The following is a 15,079-nucleotide window of genomic DNA, read 5'->3' on the forward strand; positions in this document are numbered from 1 at the left end:
GCCTTTCCTGGTTCTTTGCCCTTCTCTCTTAGGTCTTCCAAGTTACTCTCTACTCTGTCATTAAGAGGCAAGAGAGAACCTGTAGGGAGAAAGAGGTGGCCTGGCCCTGCCCAGCCTGTCTGTGAAAGTGTCAGGCCCAAGAGAAGCAGAGTAGCCTCTTCCCTCCCCAGGGCTCTGTCTCCCCCTGCCCCAACTCCTTCCTTCCTAGCCCTTCCAGAAGTGTCTGTCAGGCCCTGAGAGATGGGCAGGTCTGAGGAATGGTTTATTGAGGATGATTTCCAGGGAGGAGGTGGGGCTGAGCTGATCCCTCCTCAGCTCTGGGAGTCGTAGGGGCTGCCAGGGTGCCGGACCTCTCCCTACACTCACACAGGAGTGAGCTGGGTCAGGTGGAGCATAGCAGGCTGCCCTACCCTGCTCTACCCAGGCTCCCAGCTACTCTTCCCCTTAGAAGGGTCTCGGGATCCCCAGTCCTGGGGGCTGGTTTTCCTCCTGGGGTTCGATACTTGTTCCTCTGCCTGTAGAGAAGGTTCCTCTGGAAGAGCCGGGGAATGTGGCCCCGATAGAACAAGATGGCCAGGAGCATGCCTGTAAGAGATGGAGGACAGTGTGCAGCGCCGGGAACTCGCCCCACTGAAGGGAAACGGGCTGGTCATGCTCCAGGCGTGCCTCAGGAGGGCAGAGTCTGAACACCTGGGCAGGTGTCCTGGGCTGGTCTGGCTCTGCTCCAGGCATGCCCTCCACCCCCCACCCCTGCCTCCCACTGCGTGCCCTCCCCATACAGCTGGGGACATGCCCCTAGGGGGCTTGTGACTCTTTGAGGTCAGGCTCTGGGCTCAGGGTCCCCGATTCCCTCGCCCACACCCCCAAACCACTTGCAGAGCCCATGTAGCCTCCTGTGCAGCCAGGGTGCACCTGCAAGGGTGGCTGCTTGTGGGGAAGGGGCTCAGTGGGGTGTGTGGGCTGAGAAGGGAAGAGGACCTGGTGGGCTGGGACTGGGCTGGGCAGCACAGAGTGGGCTGTGGGTCAGTGGCTGGGCCAGGCTAGCTCCCTGACTCCTCGCTCTGGTCTGTCTCTGGGAGTTGAGCATCCTGTACTCCGTTGGGAGGTAGGATTGCTGGGTGCAGAAAGAGGGTGTTCTCTGAGCCCCATGTAAGGATTTAGCCCCTGGTAAGTGAGTCCCATTTAGTGACTCTTGCTGGCTCCTCAGATGTCAGGGTGGCCCAGCCAGGAGCTGCCTGCATTCACTCCAACAGGAGCTGTGTCCCACAGTGAGCTGGGCCCCCCCAAATGGGCTTGTGGCTGAGGGTTACTCACACCTAGGCCAGCTGGCTCCTAGTCTCCAGCTCTGACCACCAGGCCCCACCCTGGACTCCTGGGCAGCTCTGCCGGACCAAGGTGGCAGCAGTCAAAGACCGCACACCCTGATGACTGACCTGCCCAAATGCAGTGTCCAGCGGAAGGGAGAGGGGGCAGATGTGGGCTCCCATGGCCAGCAGGTCAGAGCGGAATCCTCACCTCCACGACAGCAGGTTAAAGGCACTCCTCCAAAGCCCAGGGCAGCCCCCACACCTCCTTAGACCCCTGCAGGGGAAGTAGCCTCAGGGACAAGGACAGGGAGCAGAGAGGTGGGGCCCTGTTTGTTTAATGCATTTCTGGGACAGAGAGCACAGAGGCCATGATGACCGGAAACTCAATCGACCGTGCGCACCATTCCCTTTCAGGAATTCCAGGCTTCCCTTCTCCTCCACCAGGCTGAGGCCAAGGCTTTGCCTCTAAGACCCAGACCCCCACCTCCCAATATGGACAGTGTAGACAGATCCCACCAGCATGAGGGGAGGTACTCCATCAGTTCCCATGGGGTGGGGGTGGCCCTCCTGTTTCCCAGCTGGCACCCCAGGAGATGCCTGCAGAGAAGGACGAGCACCCAGCATCTTGGGCCCTGGGGCACCCCCCGGGCTGCAGGGAGCTGCAGAGTGTGGTTACCCTGTGGCCACTGTCCCTCCTCATTTCCTTACAGGACGCCTCTCCCCTCCCTCAGCCCCACTGGTCTTGGGGACCGAGGCCTGGGCAAGGCCCCTCCCCCAGGGTCTGTGAGGATGACCTGGAGGGTTCAGGCAGAGAGGGTGTCCCCTGTGTCTGCCCAGCAACCCTCCCTGCTGACTCTGTATCTGGCTCCAATCCCACCTTCAGGATTGGACTGGAGGTGGAGACAAACCGGGATGTTCCACCTCAGTGCCCCTCACCTCAGGATGCCCAGGGAAAGGGCCTGGGTCCCATGCCTGTGTCCTTAAATGGATTCCAGCGAGAGACCCCACTCCTGTACCCCCTTTCAAGTATGGGAAGGCCTGCAGCATAGGAGTTCTTTCCAGCAGGGCCCCTAGGTGGACCCCCTCCCTGAGTCCTCCCAAGAGCCTGACCTGGGACACCACCCACTCAGAGGACCCCCCTGCGCAGCTCTCTGCCATCAGCAGCTTGGCTCCCTCTCCTCTTGGTTGCCTGCCCAGGGGTCCTTGCCCAGCCTGCACCCAGGTCTCCCAGAGCTGGGCCCCCACCCTACCCTCTGCCCTCCTGGATCCCGTGGGGCAGTGGACCACGGAGGTGGGGGTGGGCACAGGGGCCCCAGGTCTTCGGCTGCCCTTACCTGTCAGAGGGCCCAGCCAGTACACCTGGGCATGCTCCAGCAAGGTGGGCCCTGAGCACTGGAAGGTGACGGAGGTGGCTAGGGCGGGGCTGAAGAAGGTGGCCGGGAAGGGGCCCGCTGTGGGGAAGCACAAACAGGCATGGCTCTGGAGCTCCCCTGTGTGCCCGGCCTGGGTGGGGCCCCCACACAGGGGGTCTTCAGCCCAGCCTCACCCTCCTCTTACTGGGGCAGAAACCAAAGTGAGGGTATTCTACTGGGGCCAAAGGGCACAGGGTCGGGGGGTAGCTAGGACAAGTGTCTCACCAAGGACGGGGTACACTTCTGCCTTCTCACGGTGGACTTCCCTCCTCCAGCCCTTTCTTTTCTTCACCCCCCTCCCCATGACATGGAAGGCAGTCTTTGGGACAGAGTGAGGGCACTTCAGGAGAGGGCCTGGCCCAATAACACGACCACAAGGAGACAGGAGACTTGGGATAGCTCTAGGCCCCTGGGAAAGTGGCTGAAGCCAGGTCAGTGCCCCCACCCCAGGCCAGGCCAGACCAGTGAGACACTCCCGGTCACCTGGACCTCCTGCCAGCTGGGCCTTGGGGCAGAGCAGGGCCATGTGATCACTGGTCCCTGAGCCACACAGGTAGACAGTGGACAGGGGCTGGAATTGAGGAAGGTACCTCAGAGGCCCTGGGCAGGTGTGTGTACCTGGTCAGGAACTCAGGAGGAGCTCTGTGGGGGTCCTGAGGAGTGGACAGGCAATCCCCCTGTGTAGCCCTTTCCTTACCAAGCCCGCTGCTCCCCTGTGCCTCCATTTACCCCCTGCACAGCTCCAAGGGCCCCTTCCCTGGGGCTCCTGTGTCCCAGCTCAGCATGTCCCCGTGCTGGTTGGTGGACAGCAGCATTGGGGCAGTCTTTCCTCCCTATTGGGGGACTCTCCCCAACACCCATGGAAACTTCAGGAGAGTGAGGCCCTGTCCCAGCCCCTTCCTGCACCCCAGTGCTGGAGCCTGGATCTGCTGCTCATTAGATACACCTACAGCCCCTCTTATAGAGGCTGTTTCTCTGGAGCAATTGCCAAGTCCTTCCAGGCTCCATGGAGCGCAGACACAGATCTGCCTCTGGGGAGGCCTCTTCCTGCCTCTTGCCTGTCCCCCCATAGGCCAAGTGCAGAAGGGTGTCCAGCCCGTAGGACCCTCACTGGAGGTGGAGAAGATGCCCAAACCCTGGGGATGTGCAGCCCAGCAGCCCCGGGGAGGCCCTGAACGTCCTTTCCTTGCTCTGCAATCAGGTCAGGAACAGCCGGCCGTTGGGTGACCCTCCATGTAACCCCACTTCACCTTGCTGCTCAGAAGTGGGATCTGCCACCGGCCTCTGGAAGGCCCAACCTCTTCCTTTGTCTCTCTTTCCAAGCCAATGTGGGAAGGGAGCACATCATCAAGGAGATGCTCCTGGGTGCAGGCACTGTGGCTGCAGCCAGCACAGGCCACCATGACTGGTCTGGGGGTCATGAGCACAGCAGGGGCACCAGTTTAGGCTGAGGTGGGAACCGAAGGCTGATTCCCAGAGGGCTAGGGTCTCCAGTAAGCCAGGTAGGAAAATCTGCCTCTGTGTGTGGGGGTGGGTGGGGGTGGGAGTGGGGGGTGGGGTGGGAGTGGGGGGTGGTTGCAGGCAGGGGGAGGGGGAGGGACGTGTTGCTCTCCTCCTGGGGTGGTGGGGACCAAAGAGGGGCCTGGCAGGGTGTATGTGCTATAAGAACCACCAGAAGACTTCCCAGGAGGAGGATGGATGTGGGGGAAGGCTTCCCGATCCCAGCTGGCTGGACCTGAAATGGCCCTGCAGCCCCCTGCCCAGATGTAGGTCTCGGGGGAAAAGTAAGAGCAGCTCTGGGTGCAGGGTCCTCGGCCTCCCCCTATGCCCTGTGCCCCCAGCAGAAACCCCTGGCACTCTGGGGCCACCAGGCCTCTCTACACACATTCCCCTTCCCCCTTTACAGCAGCCCCTCCCCTGGTATCATCCCACCTCTCCTGCAGCCCCTGTCCCCGGCCTCTCCACACTCAAAATGCACGCTCGCGCGCACACACACACACAGCCCACCAGCAGCCCCTCCCCTGGGCTCACCCCCCAAGAGCCTCTCTCTGAGTCTCATGCCTCCCCCCCAGCAGCCCCTCTCCTGGTCTCTCCCCCACCCTCCACCTGGCCCCACTTGAGCACTGGGGATCGCGGTTGACAACCCATGGTGTCAACAGCTCACCTGTGTGGGCAGTGATAGTGACCAGCAGGGCCAGGGTCGGCACCCTGCAGATGGCAGGCCGGTGCCGGAAGCGCAGCAGGGCCAGGTGGAAGGCGAAGGCGCAGGCGCCCTCCATCAGCGCACCGTGAGCGCCGGATGTGCGCAGGGCCCAGGCGCAGTCGGTGGCCAGGAGCGCCTGCAGGACGTGCAACTCGCTGAGCCCCCAGGACCAGCAAAGGCGGGTCAGGGCGCCCGCGGCCTGTGCGCCCAGCGCCTGGGCCGCCAGCGTCAGTAGTGTGTCAGGCAGGGCCACCTCGGCCAGCAGAAAGTCCTGCAGGGCCACGGCGGGGTGGGCCGCGGCGCCGTCGCAGGTGGCCCCGTGCAGCAGGAGAAGCAGGAAGAGCAGTGTGAGCAGCAGGTCGGGCCCGAAGCCTGCGGCCCAGGGGCCCACCTCCAGCAGCATCCGCATCTCCAGGCCGCAGGCGCAGAGCTGGGCGGCGCCCAGGGCCTCCCGTGCGAAGCAGCTGTAGGCGCCAGCTGAGAGGAGGGCCCTGGACGCCCTGCGGGTTGCCTCGCAGAGAGCGAAAGTGGTGAGGAAGAAGGAAAGGGACACGTTAAGGGCCGCCATCGGCCGGGCGCTGTGCAGGGACCTTGGCTGAGGACTGGCCACTGTCTACAGCAGTCAAGGTAGAGGAGCGTGGGAGCGTACACCTGGCGGTGGCTCTGGGAGTCCACAGGTGTGGCTTAAAGCCCAGCTCCGGGCTACCCGCCAAGGCACAGAGTCAAAGAGCCCCATTGGTCCTACTTCCAGGGCCTGGTATTCCCTAGGGGTGGGGGCAGGGCTGCAGGAATTACCCCAGGGTCCCCTCGCCCCCCTCAAAGCAGCGGGACCTTGCTCCTTAGCTCGCATAGACCCGTGGTCAGGGCAGGGGCAGGTGAGTTCCCTGCACTCCTCCCTCCTTTGCTGGAGGGGAGGAGGGGACCAGCCATAGAGGGAGGTGGGACCTTAAACAAGCTTCTGTGACCCAGGGCAGTCTTTCCAGGGAGGAGAGAGAATCAGCAGCTGGGAAGGCAGTTTACTTGCTGCTGAAAACTCAGTCAGAGTCTCCCCAAAACAGCAGGTCCTCTCCCACAGGCTTTTGGTGTGGGAACTGCAGGCTGGACCAGCAGGTCAGGGGGCCTGTGGGAGACAAGTGAACCCCTCCCTCGCTCCCACCCCATTCCTGCCAGCTGCATCCCAAAGTGGCTGTCTCTGGGGCATGACCCGACAGGTTTAATATGGAAGATTCCAGCCAGTCTGGCCTGGACTCTGTCCTTCAGAACCAGTTTCACATGTGTTCAAAGGGGCCCTTTCATCTCACCCCCCAGGTCTCTGCCTTCCATTAGAGGAGTTCTGTTGTTATTTTGGTAAACCTAAGTCCATCTCACCCAGACTCTCCCACTGCAAAGTCCAGGGAAACTGAGGATCAGAGGGTACAGACTTGCTGAGGCTAATGGTGCATGTGCAGTGTAAGTACCCAGTGACCTATCCCAAGTTTAGATGCCCCAGATTGCAATTTTGGAGCAGGCAATGGTGGCACAGTGGCAGAGTTCTCGCCTGCCATGTCAGAGACCTGGGTTCGATCCCTGGTGCCTGCCCATGCCAAAAATAAACAAAAAATTACAATTCTGAGGTCCAGAAGCTTCCCAGGACTGGGAAAGATGCCTGGTTCCCTGGGGAGGTCAGTGAGGACCCAGAGCTACCTGGTTCCCTGGGGAGGTCGGCAAGGACCCAGGGCTCCCAGGTCCCAGGGTAATGCAAAGGGGAGAAGACCTTGCAGGAAAGCTGGGTCCTGAGCACCCTGCTCACTAGACTTCATCAGGAGAAACATGCGCAGACCCCAGGCCAGGGTGAGGGTGCCTGCCCTGTCCTTTCCCTGTGCATGGCCCGCTGCCCACTCAGAGGAGAAAAGGAAGATTCTGGAAGCCACAGAGGCCCAGGAAAGGGGGAGGGAGCAGCCAGGGCTTCCTCAGGATCTTGTCCAATTCTAACCGAAGACTTCCTCCCACATTTTAATGCCCTCCCCTGAACTTCTGTGACTCTCCTCGAGTCTCAAACCAGATAGATGCACATCCGGTTGTTTCAGAACTGATAACCCTCTCCTCCAAGGCAAGCCAGCCTGCCAACAGAGCTTGGTAATCATTTACAGCTCTTTTATATTTTTAGATAAAACTTAAAGTGAAATGAATAGCAAGTGCATACCTGCTTCACACCATGTCAAGAAACAGAATGTATTCATCATCCCAGGAAGTTCTCTCCTGTCAGCCAGGTCCTGGGCTGCTCTGGCTTCCTGAGAACTGCCTGGAGTCTGGACGTTCCTGTGAGTAGTCCTGGAGGTAGTCCCCACCATTTTCTCCAGCAAAGGGTTGCCCCCTGTCACTGCTGAATGGAATTCCCTTTTCTGCATCCCTTCCAGTTTAAGGTTGGAATAATACGAGTATGACTGTTACTAGCAGTTTGTATAATCTGTTGTGGATTTGGACTTTCATTTCTTGAGGGTGAAGTCATAGGATTGGAATTGTTGGATCATGGGCCCTTGAAGGTGTAATTCTAGAAGATTCTGTCAAAACTGTTTCCAAAGTAAACCTGTGATACTGTCTCAAACACTAGGGAATCCCAAGTCAGCAGGCCAAGCCCTTGATTTTGAGGTTTGCTCTTATGAAACTCATTTTAAAGGGGAGAGGCTAAGACTTTCCATAACGAAAAAATTGCTTCTAGGAAACCTCTTTTGTTACTCATATATGGGTTCTCTCTCTCTAAACCCAACTTTGCAAGTAAAATCATTACCCTCCCTCCTACGTGGGACATGATACCCAGGGATAAAAGTCTCCCTGGCAATGTAGGACATGACTCTCAGGGATGAGGCTGGCCCTGGGACCTTGAGATCAACAGTGCCTTCCTGACCAAAAGGGGGAAAATAATTGTAAAAAAATAAGCTTATCAGTGGCTGAGAAAGTTCAAATAGAGCTGGGAGGCTATTCTGGAGGCTACTCTTAGCACAATCTTCAACATTGCCAATTACCATGATCTGCCAACCCCCACCAAAAACCATTCCTGAATGGGGCCAAGATGGTGGCTTAGCAAGGTGTACAATTTAGTTTGTCCTCACAAACAGCTAGTCAATAGCAAGGAACAGTACATAACAACTGCTGGGGCCATGTCAGTGACCAGACACACAGCGTACCCCAGTCTGGATCAGTTGGACCAGTTGCGAGTCCACACAGAACTGTGAGTTCCCCAAGCTGTGGTGGCTGGCGCCCCTCCCCCACAGACTGGTTCCCAGAGGGGAAGGGAAAGGGATATTACCAGAAGCAGGGGCTGAGTCCAACCAAGCTTCAATTGTGGAATTAATTCACAAATTCTGACTACTAAAAATATGCTCCCAGCTCAGCTGAACCTCGAGTAAAAGTGGAGGATGCTTGTTTTTGCCCCAGTGCAGAGAGGGCAGGGCTGATGGAAAAAGAAAAAGAAACAGGTTTTTTTTTTTATCAGATAGAACATTATACTTGAAAGGCCCTGAAGGGGAGGGGGATATAGCACCTGAAGTTATACAAAGCAACATACCAACTTAAGCTCTTAATTGGCAAACCCGAGGAATTGGGGTCCTGCTCTGAAAAGGACTTTTCTCTTTCTTTTTGTGGCTGTCTTTCTTTGGATACAGCTGTAAGGCTTTTCAGGCTTCAACTGCCCCAGGCATAGGCATAATGGAGCTTGTTTGAGTGTTTGTCTGGGAGCTGCACCTTCCCCAGGAGAGGGGTGGGGCCCAGCTCAGGTGGAATCCCTCCCTCAAGAAAGTCAGACCCCAGGGTCTGGTAAAGTGAAGTGATTAAAGCCAGCCTACAACCTCTCCTCTGTTTCAATGATGTCCCCAGCAGGGAGAGTCTGCTGAAGTTAAAGGTGTTAATGAGGGAGGGCTCTATGGCTGGAATCATGAAGTCACTCCAGAAGGAGAGGTGAACCGCTACAGTCAAGGTCTTTGTGCCGACAACATCTATCTACAGATCTCTAACCACCTGCTACTCAACCCACTAGCATAATAATCCTTTGTTTAATGCGCTGCCCCTTTCATGTCATCACCTAACCCCTGCCCTTAAAAACTCCACTCACCAAAACCCATGTGCAAAGTCACCTCACTCCCTCTTGGGTTAGGTGAGCTTCGCCTGGGAGCGCAGCCAATAAAGCATGCTCATTTACAATCCTTTCATCTACTTTCCTTTCTCTTAAATACCTCATATCTTAAAACCTTTCAAAAGATACCTCATCACCTTATGCTGCTGGGACCCTCAGGCAGAAATGCACCACATACTGGGCAGGATAGGAAAAACACAGAGACCAGAGGCTTCATAGGAAAGTCTTTCAACCTGATGCACCTTACCCTCAGGGAAAACTGATGCAGGTGACTCTTTCCTCCTGAGAGGATGCCAGTTTGTTCTGGGAAAATCTGGCTGGGGTCTGTAATGCCCAAGTGGACCCTTCTAAGGGGGGAGAAAAGGCACCATACAGGCATGGCAAGAAAAAAGAAAACAAGAACTGAAAAATTCTGATCTGTTAAACAAAACCTAAGCTGGAGGTTGAGAATAAGCTGAACTGATTGTCAAAGAACCAATAGACAACAAAGTCATCCAGCAAGAAAATCCTAGGTAAAAAAAGTGAAAACAGTCTCTAGAATAAACTAATTAAGGTAATTAAATGCCTAGATGCCAGCAAAAAATAATGAATCATACTAAGAAAATTGAAGATATGGCCCAATCAAAGGGACAAACCAACAATTCAAATGAGATACAGGAGTTGCAACAATTAATTCAGAATGTTCAAATAGACATGGAAACTCATCAAAAATCAAATCAATGAATTGAGGGAGGATATAAAGAAGACGAGGAATGAAGAAATCAAAAGTCTGAAAAAACAAATCATGGAACTTATAGGAATGAAAGGCACGGTAGAAGAAATGAAAAAACAATAGAAACCTACAGTGTCAGATTTCAAGAGGCAGAAGATAGGATTAGTGAACTGGAGGATGGGACATCTGAAATCCAAGAAGCAAAAGAAAATATAGGGAAAAGAATGGAAAAATATGAGCAGCGACTCAGAGAATTGAATGACAACATGAAGCACATGAATATATGTGTTGTAGGTGTCCTAGAAAGAGAAGAGAAGGGAAAAGGAGGAAAAAATTAATGGAGGAAATTATCACTGAAAATCCCCCAACTCTTATGAAAGACTTAGAATTATGGATCCAAGAAGTGCAGCATACCTCAAACAGAAGAGATCGAATAGAGGTACTCCAAGACACTTACTAATCAGAATGTCAGATGTCAAAGAGAAAGAGAGAATCCTGAAAGCAGCAAAAGAAAAGCAATTCATCACAAGGAAGCCCCATAAGACTATGTGTAGATTTCTCAGCAGAAACCATGGAGGCAAGAAGACAGTGGGATGATATGTTTAAATTACTAAAAGAGACAAACTGCCAACCAGGAATTCTATATCTAGCAAAATTATCCTTCAAAAATGAGGGGGAAATTAAAACATTTCAGACAAAAAGTCACTGAGAGAATTTGCGGCCAAGAGACTGGCTCGATGAGAAATACTAAAGGGAGCACCAGTGACAGATAGAAAAAAACAGGAGAGAGAGGAATAGGGAGGAGTATAGAAATGAAAACTATCAGTAAAGGTAAAAAGAAGGAAAATTAGATGTGACATATAAAATCCAAAAGACAAAATGGTAGAAGAAAGTACTGCCCTTACAGTAATAACACTAAATGTTAACGGATTAAACTCCCCAATCAAAAGACATAGACTGGCAGAATGGATTAGAAAACAGGATCCATCTATATGCTGTCTACAGGAAACATATCTTAGACCCAAGGATAAACATAGGTTGAAAGTGAAAGGTTGGGAAAAGATATTTCATGCAAATAACAATCAGAAAAGAGCAGGGGTAGCTATGCTAATATCCAACAAATTAGACTTCAAATGTAAAACAGTTAAAAGAGATAAAGGCTCACCTGCCATGCCCGAGACCTGGGTTCGATTCCCGGTGCCTTCCCATGTTAAAAACAAAAGAGACAAAGAAGGACACAATGTATTAATAAAAGGAACAATTCAACAAGAAGACATAACAATCATAAATATTATGCACTGAGCCAGAATGCTCCAAAATGCATGAGGCAAAGACTGAAAAGAGAAATGGACACATCTACCATAATAGTTGGAGACATCAATTCCCCACTCTCATCAATGGACAGAACATCTAGACAGAGGATCAATTAAGAAACAGAGTAGTTGAATAATACAATAAATGAGCTAGACTTAACAGACATTTATAGAACGTTACTCCCCACAACAGCAGGATATACCTTTTTCTCAAGTGCTCATGGATCATTCTCAAGGACAGACCATATGCTGGATCACAAAGCAAGTCTCAATAAGTTTAAAAAGATTGAAATCATACAAAATATTTTCTCAGATCATTAAGGAATGAAGTTGGAAATCAATAATAGGCAGAGGGCCGGAAAATTCACAAATATATGGAGGCTCTTAAACAACCAATGAGCCAAGGAAGAAATTACAAGAGAAATCAGTAAATATCTCAAGGCAAATGAAAATGAAAACACAACACATCAAAATTTATGAATGCAGCAAAAGCAGTGCTAAGAGGGAAATTTATTGCCCTAAATGCCCATATCGAAAAAAGAAGAAAGAGGAAAAATCAAGGAATTAAATGTTCACTAGGAAGAACTAGAGAAAGAACAGCAAACTAACCCCAAAGCAAGCAAGAGGAAAGAAATAATAGAGATTAGAATAGAAATAAATGAAATTGAGAACATGAAAACAGTCAAGAGAATCAACGAAACCAGAAGTTGGTTCTTTGAGAAAATCAAAAAGATTGATGGACCCTTAGCAAGATTGACAAAAAGAAGAGAGAGGATGCAAATAAATAAAATCAGAAATGGAACAGGAGACATAACCACTGACCCCACAGAAATAAAGGAGGTAATGAGAGGATACTATGAAAATTTTATGCTAATAAACTCAACAATGTAGATGAAATGAACAACTTCCTAGAAAGGCATGAGCAACCAACATTGACAAGAGGAAATAGACAACCTCAACAGACCAATCACAAAGAAACTGAATCAGTCATTAAGAAGCTCCCCAAAAAGAAAAGCCTAGGTCCAGATGGCTTCACATGTGAATTCTACCAAACATTCCAGAAAGAATTAGTACCAATCCTGCTCAAACTCTTCAAAAAAATTGAAGAGGAGGGAAAGCTACCTAACTCATTCTACAAAGCCAACATCACCCTAATACCAAAGCCAGACAAAGATATTACAAAAAAGGAAAACTACAGACCAATCTCTCTTATGAATCTAGATGCAAAAATCCTCAACAAAATTCTTGCAAATTGAATCCAGCACCACATTAAAAGAATTATACACCATGACCAAGTAGGATTCATCCAAGCTATGCAAGGATGGTTAAACATAAGAAAATCGATTAATGCAATACACCATATCAACAAATCAAAGCATAAAAACCACATGATCATCTCAATTGATGCAAAAAATGCATTTGACTAAATCCAACATCCTTTCTCATTAAAAACACTTCAAAGTGTTTTTATATAGGAATAGAAGGGAACTTCCTCAACATAATAGAGGGAATATATGAAAAACCCACAGCTAACATCATCCTCAATGGGAAAAAACTGAAAACCTTCCCCCTAAGATCGGGAACAAGACAAGGATGTCTACTATCACCACTGTTATTCAACATTGTGTTGGAAGTTCTAGCCAGAGAAATTAGACAATAAAAAGAAATACAAGGCATCAAAATTGGAAAAGAAGACGTAAAACTCTCACTGTTTGCAGATGATTTGATACTATATGTCAAAGACCCCAAAAATTCCACAGCAAAACTAGTAGAGCTAATAAATGAGTACAGCAAAGTCGCAGGTTACAAGATCAACACTCAAAAATCTGTAGTGTTTCTATACACTAGTAATGAACAATCTGAGGGGGAAATTAAGAAAAAAAAGTCCATTTACAATTGCAACCAAAAGAATAAAATATTTAGGAATAAATTTAAAGAGACAAAACACCTATACAAAGAAAACTATAAGAAATTGTTAAAAAAAAAATCACAGAAGACCTAAATAAATGGAAGAACATACCATATTCATGGATTCAAAGACTAAATATAGTTAAGATGTCAATTCTACCTAAATTGATTTACAGATTCAAAGCAATACCAATTAAAATCCCAAAAACTTACTTTTCAGAAATAGAAAACCAATAACCAAATTTATCTGGAAAGGCAGAGTGCCCCGAATAGCTAAAGGTAACCTGAGAAAGAAAAAATGAAGTTGGAAGTCACACACAACCTGACTTTAAGGCGTATTACAAAGCTACAGTGCTCAAAACAACATGTTACTGACATAAAGATAGATATACTGACCAATGGAATCGAATAGAGTGTTCAGATATAGACCCTCACATCTATGGACAATTGATCTTTGATAAGGCAGTCAAGCCAACTCACCTGCGACAGAACAGTCTCTTCAATAAATGGTGCCTAGAGAACTGGATATCCACATGCAAAAGAATGAAAGAGGATCCATATCTCACACCCTGTACAAAAATTAACTCAAAATGGATCAAAGACTTAAACATTAGACCTAAGACCATAAAACTGTTAGAAGAAAATGCAAGGAAATGTCTTATAAATCTTATACTAGGAGGTGGCTTCCTAGATCTTATACCTAAAGCACAAGCATTGAAGAAAGAAAGAAAGAAATGGGAACTCCTCAAAGTTAAACACTTTTGTGCATCAAAGACCTTTGTCAAGGAAGTAAAAAAGCCTACACAATGGGAGATAAGATTTGGAAATTATGTATCAGATATAGGTCTAGTATCCAGAATATATAGAGATTGTTCAGCTCAACAAGAAAAAGGCAGACAACCCAATTACAAAATGGGCAAAAGACTTGAACAGACACTTCTCAGAAGAGGAAATACAAATGGCTAAAAGGCACATGAAAACATGCTCAACTTCCCTAGCTATTGGGGAAATGCAAATCAAAACCACAACGATTTGCATCTCACACCCACCAGAATGGCCATTATCAATAAAACAGAAAAAGACAAGTGTTGGAGAGGATGTGGAGAAAGAGGCACACTTATCCACTGTTGGTGGGAATGTCAAATGGTACAGCTGCTATGGAAGGCAGTTTGGTGGGTCCTCAGGAAGCTAAATATAGAATTGCCATATGACCCAGCAATACCATTGCTAGGTATCTACTCAGAGGACATGAGGGCAAGAACACAAATGGACATTTGCACACCAATGTTTATAGCAACATTAGTTACAATTGTGAAGAGATGGAATCAGCCCAAATGTCCATCAACAGATGAGTGGCTAAACAAGCTGTGGTATATACATACAATAGAGTATTATGCAGGTATAAGATAGAATAAAGTTATGAAGTATGTAACAATATGGATGGACCTTAAGGACATTATGCTGGAGGGGGCCAAGATGGCGGCTTAGTAATGCGCGCGCGTTTTAGTTTGTCCTCCAGAGCAACTACTAAATAACCAGAAATAGTACAGAACAGCTCCCGGAGCCACGACAGTGACCAGACACACAGCATACCCCAGTCTGGACCAGCTGGACCGGCTGCGAGTCTCCGGAACAGTGAGTTTCCCAAGCCGCGCGCAGTTCCCCAAGCCATGGCGGCCGGCGCCTGGCGCCCCTCCCCCACAGGTGGCTTCCCGGAGGGAAAGGAAAGAGTCTCTAACAGTAGCAGGGACTGAGTCCAACCAAACACCAATAGTGGCATTAATAAACAAATTCTGACTACTAAAATTAGGCCCCCAGCTCAGGCGAAACTGGTCAAGGTGGAAGTTGCCTATTGGGCTAACCGAAAAAGAGGAAAGGGGAAAACCAGCCTACAACCTTTCCTCTGTCTCCACCACGCCCCCAGCAGGGAGAACCTTCCAAAGTTAAAGGAGCCAAAACATCTTTTGCTGGTGGGATCTGCAGACAAGCGCCACATACTGGGCAGAATAAGAAAAACAGAGCCCAGAGACTTCACAGGAAAGTCTTTCAACCTGCTGGGTCTCACACTCAGGGAAAACTGATGCAGGTGATTCCTTCCCCCCGAAAGGAGGCCAGC

General features: G+C 50.2%; 1 protein-coding gene across 2 annotated transcripts; it reads right to left on the minus strand.

Annotated features, from left to right (window-relative positions):
* Positions 1-245: 245 nt before the first annotated feature.
* Positions 246-5,791, minus strand: LOC143677443 (aquaporin-12-like). Of its 2 annotated transcripts, XM_077153402.1 has the most exons (3): positions 4,884-5,787; positions 2,642-2,758; positions 246-585 (listed from the first exon to the last, which is right to left on the minus strand). In XM_077153402.1, the coding sequence occupies exons 1-3, from the start codon at positions 5,488-5,490 to the stop codon at positions 407-409; spliced, it is 903 nt and encodes a 300-aa protein (XP_077009517.1). In that variant the 5' UTR covers positions 5,491-5,787; the 3' UTR covers positions 246-406. The 2 variants fall into 2 exon arrangements, with proteins under 2 accessions (XP_077009517.1, XP_077009518.1); XM_077153403.1 differs by lacking the exon at positions 2,642-2,758 and having other exon boundaries at positions 4,884-5,791.
* Positions 5,792-15,079: the final 9,288 nt, after the last annotated feature.

The sequence above is a fragment of the Tamandua tetradactyla genome, chromosome 3 (genome assembly GCF_023851605.1).
Source record: "Tamandua tetradactyla isolate mTamTet1 chromosome 3, mTamTet1.pri, whole genome shotgun sequence".
NCBI lineage: Eukaryota > Metazoa > Chordata > Mammalia > Pilosa > Myrmecophagidae > Tamandua > Tamandua tetradactyla.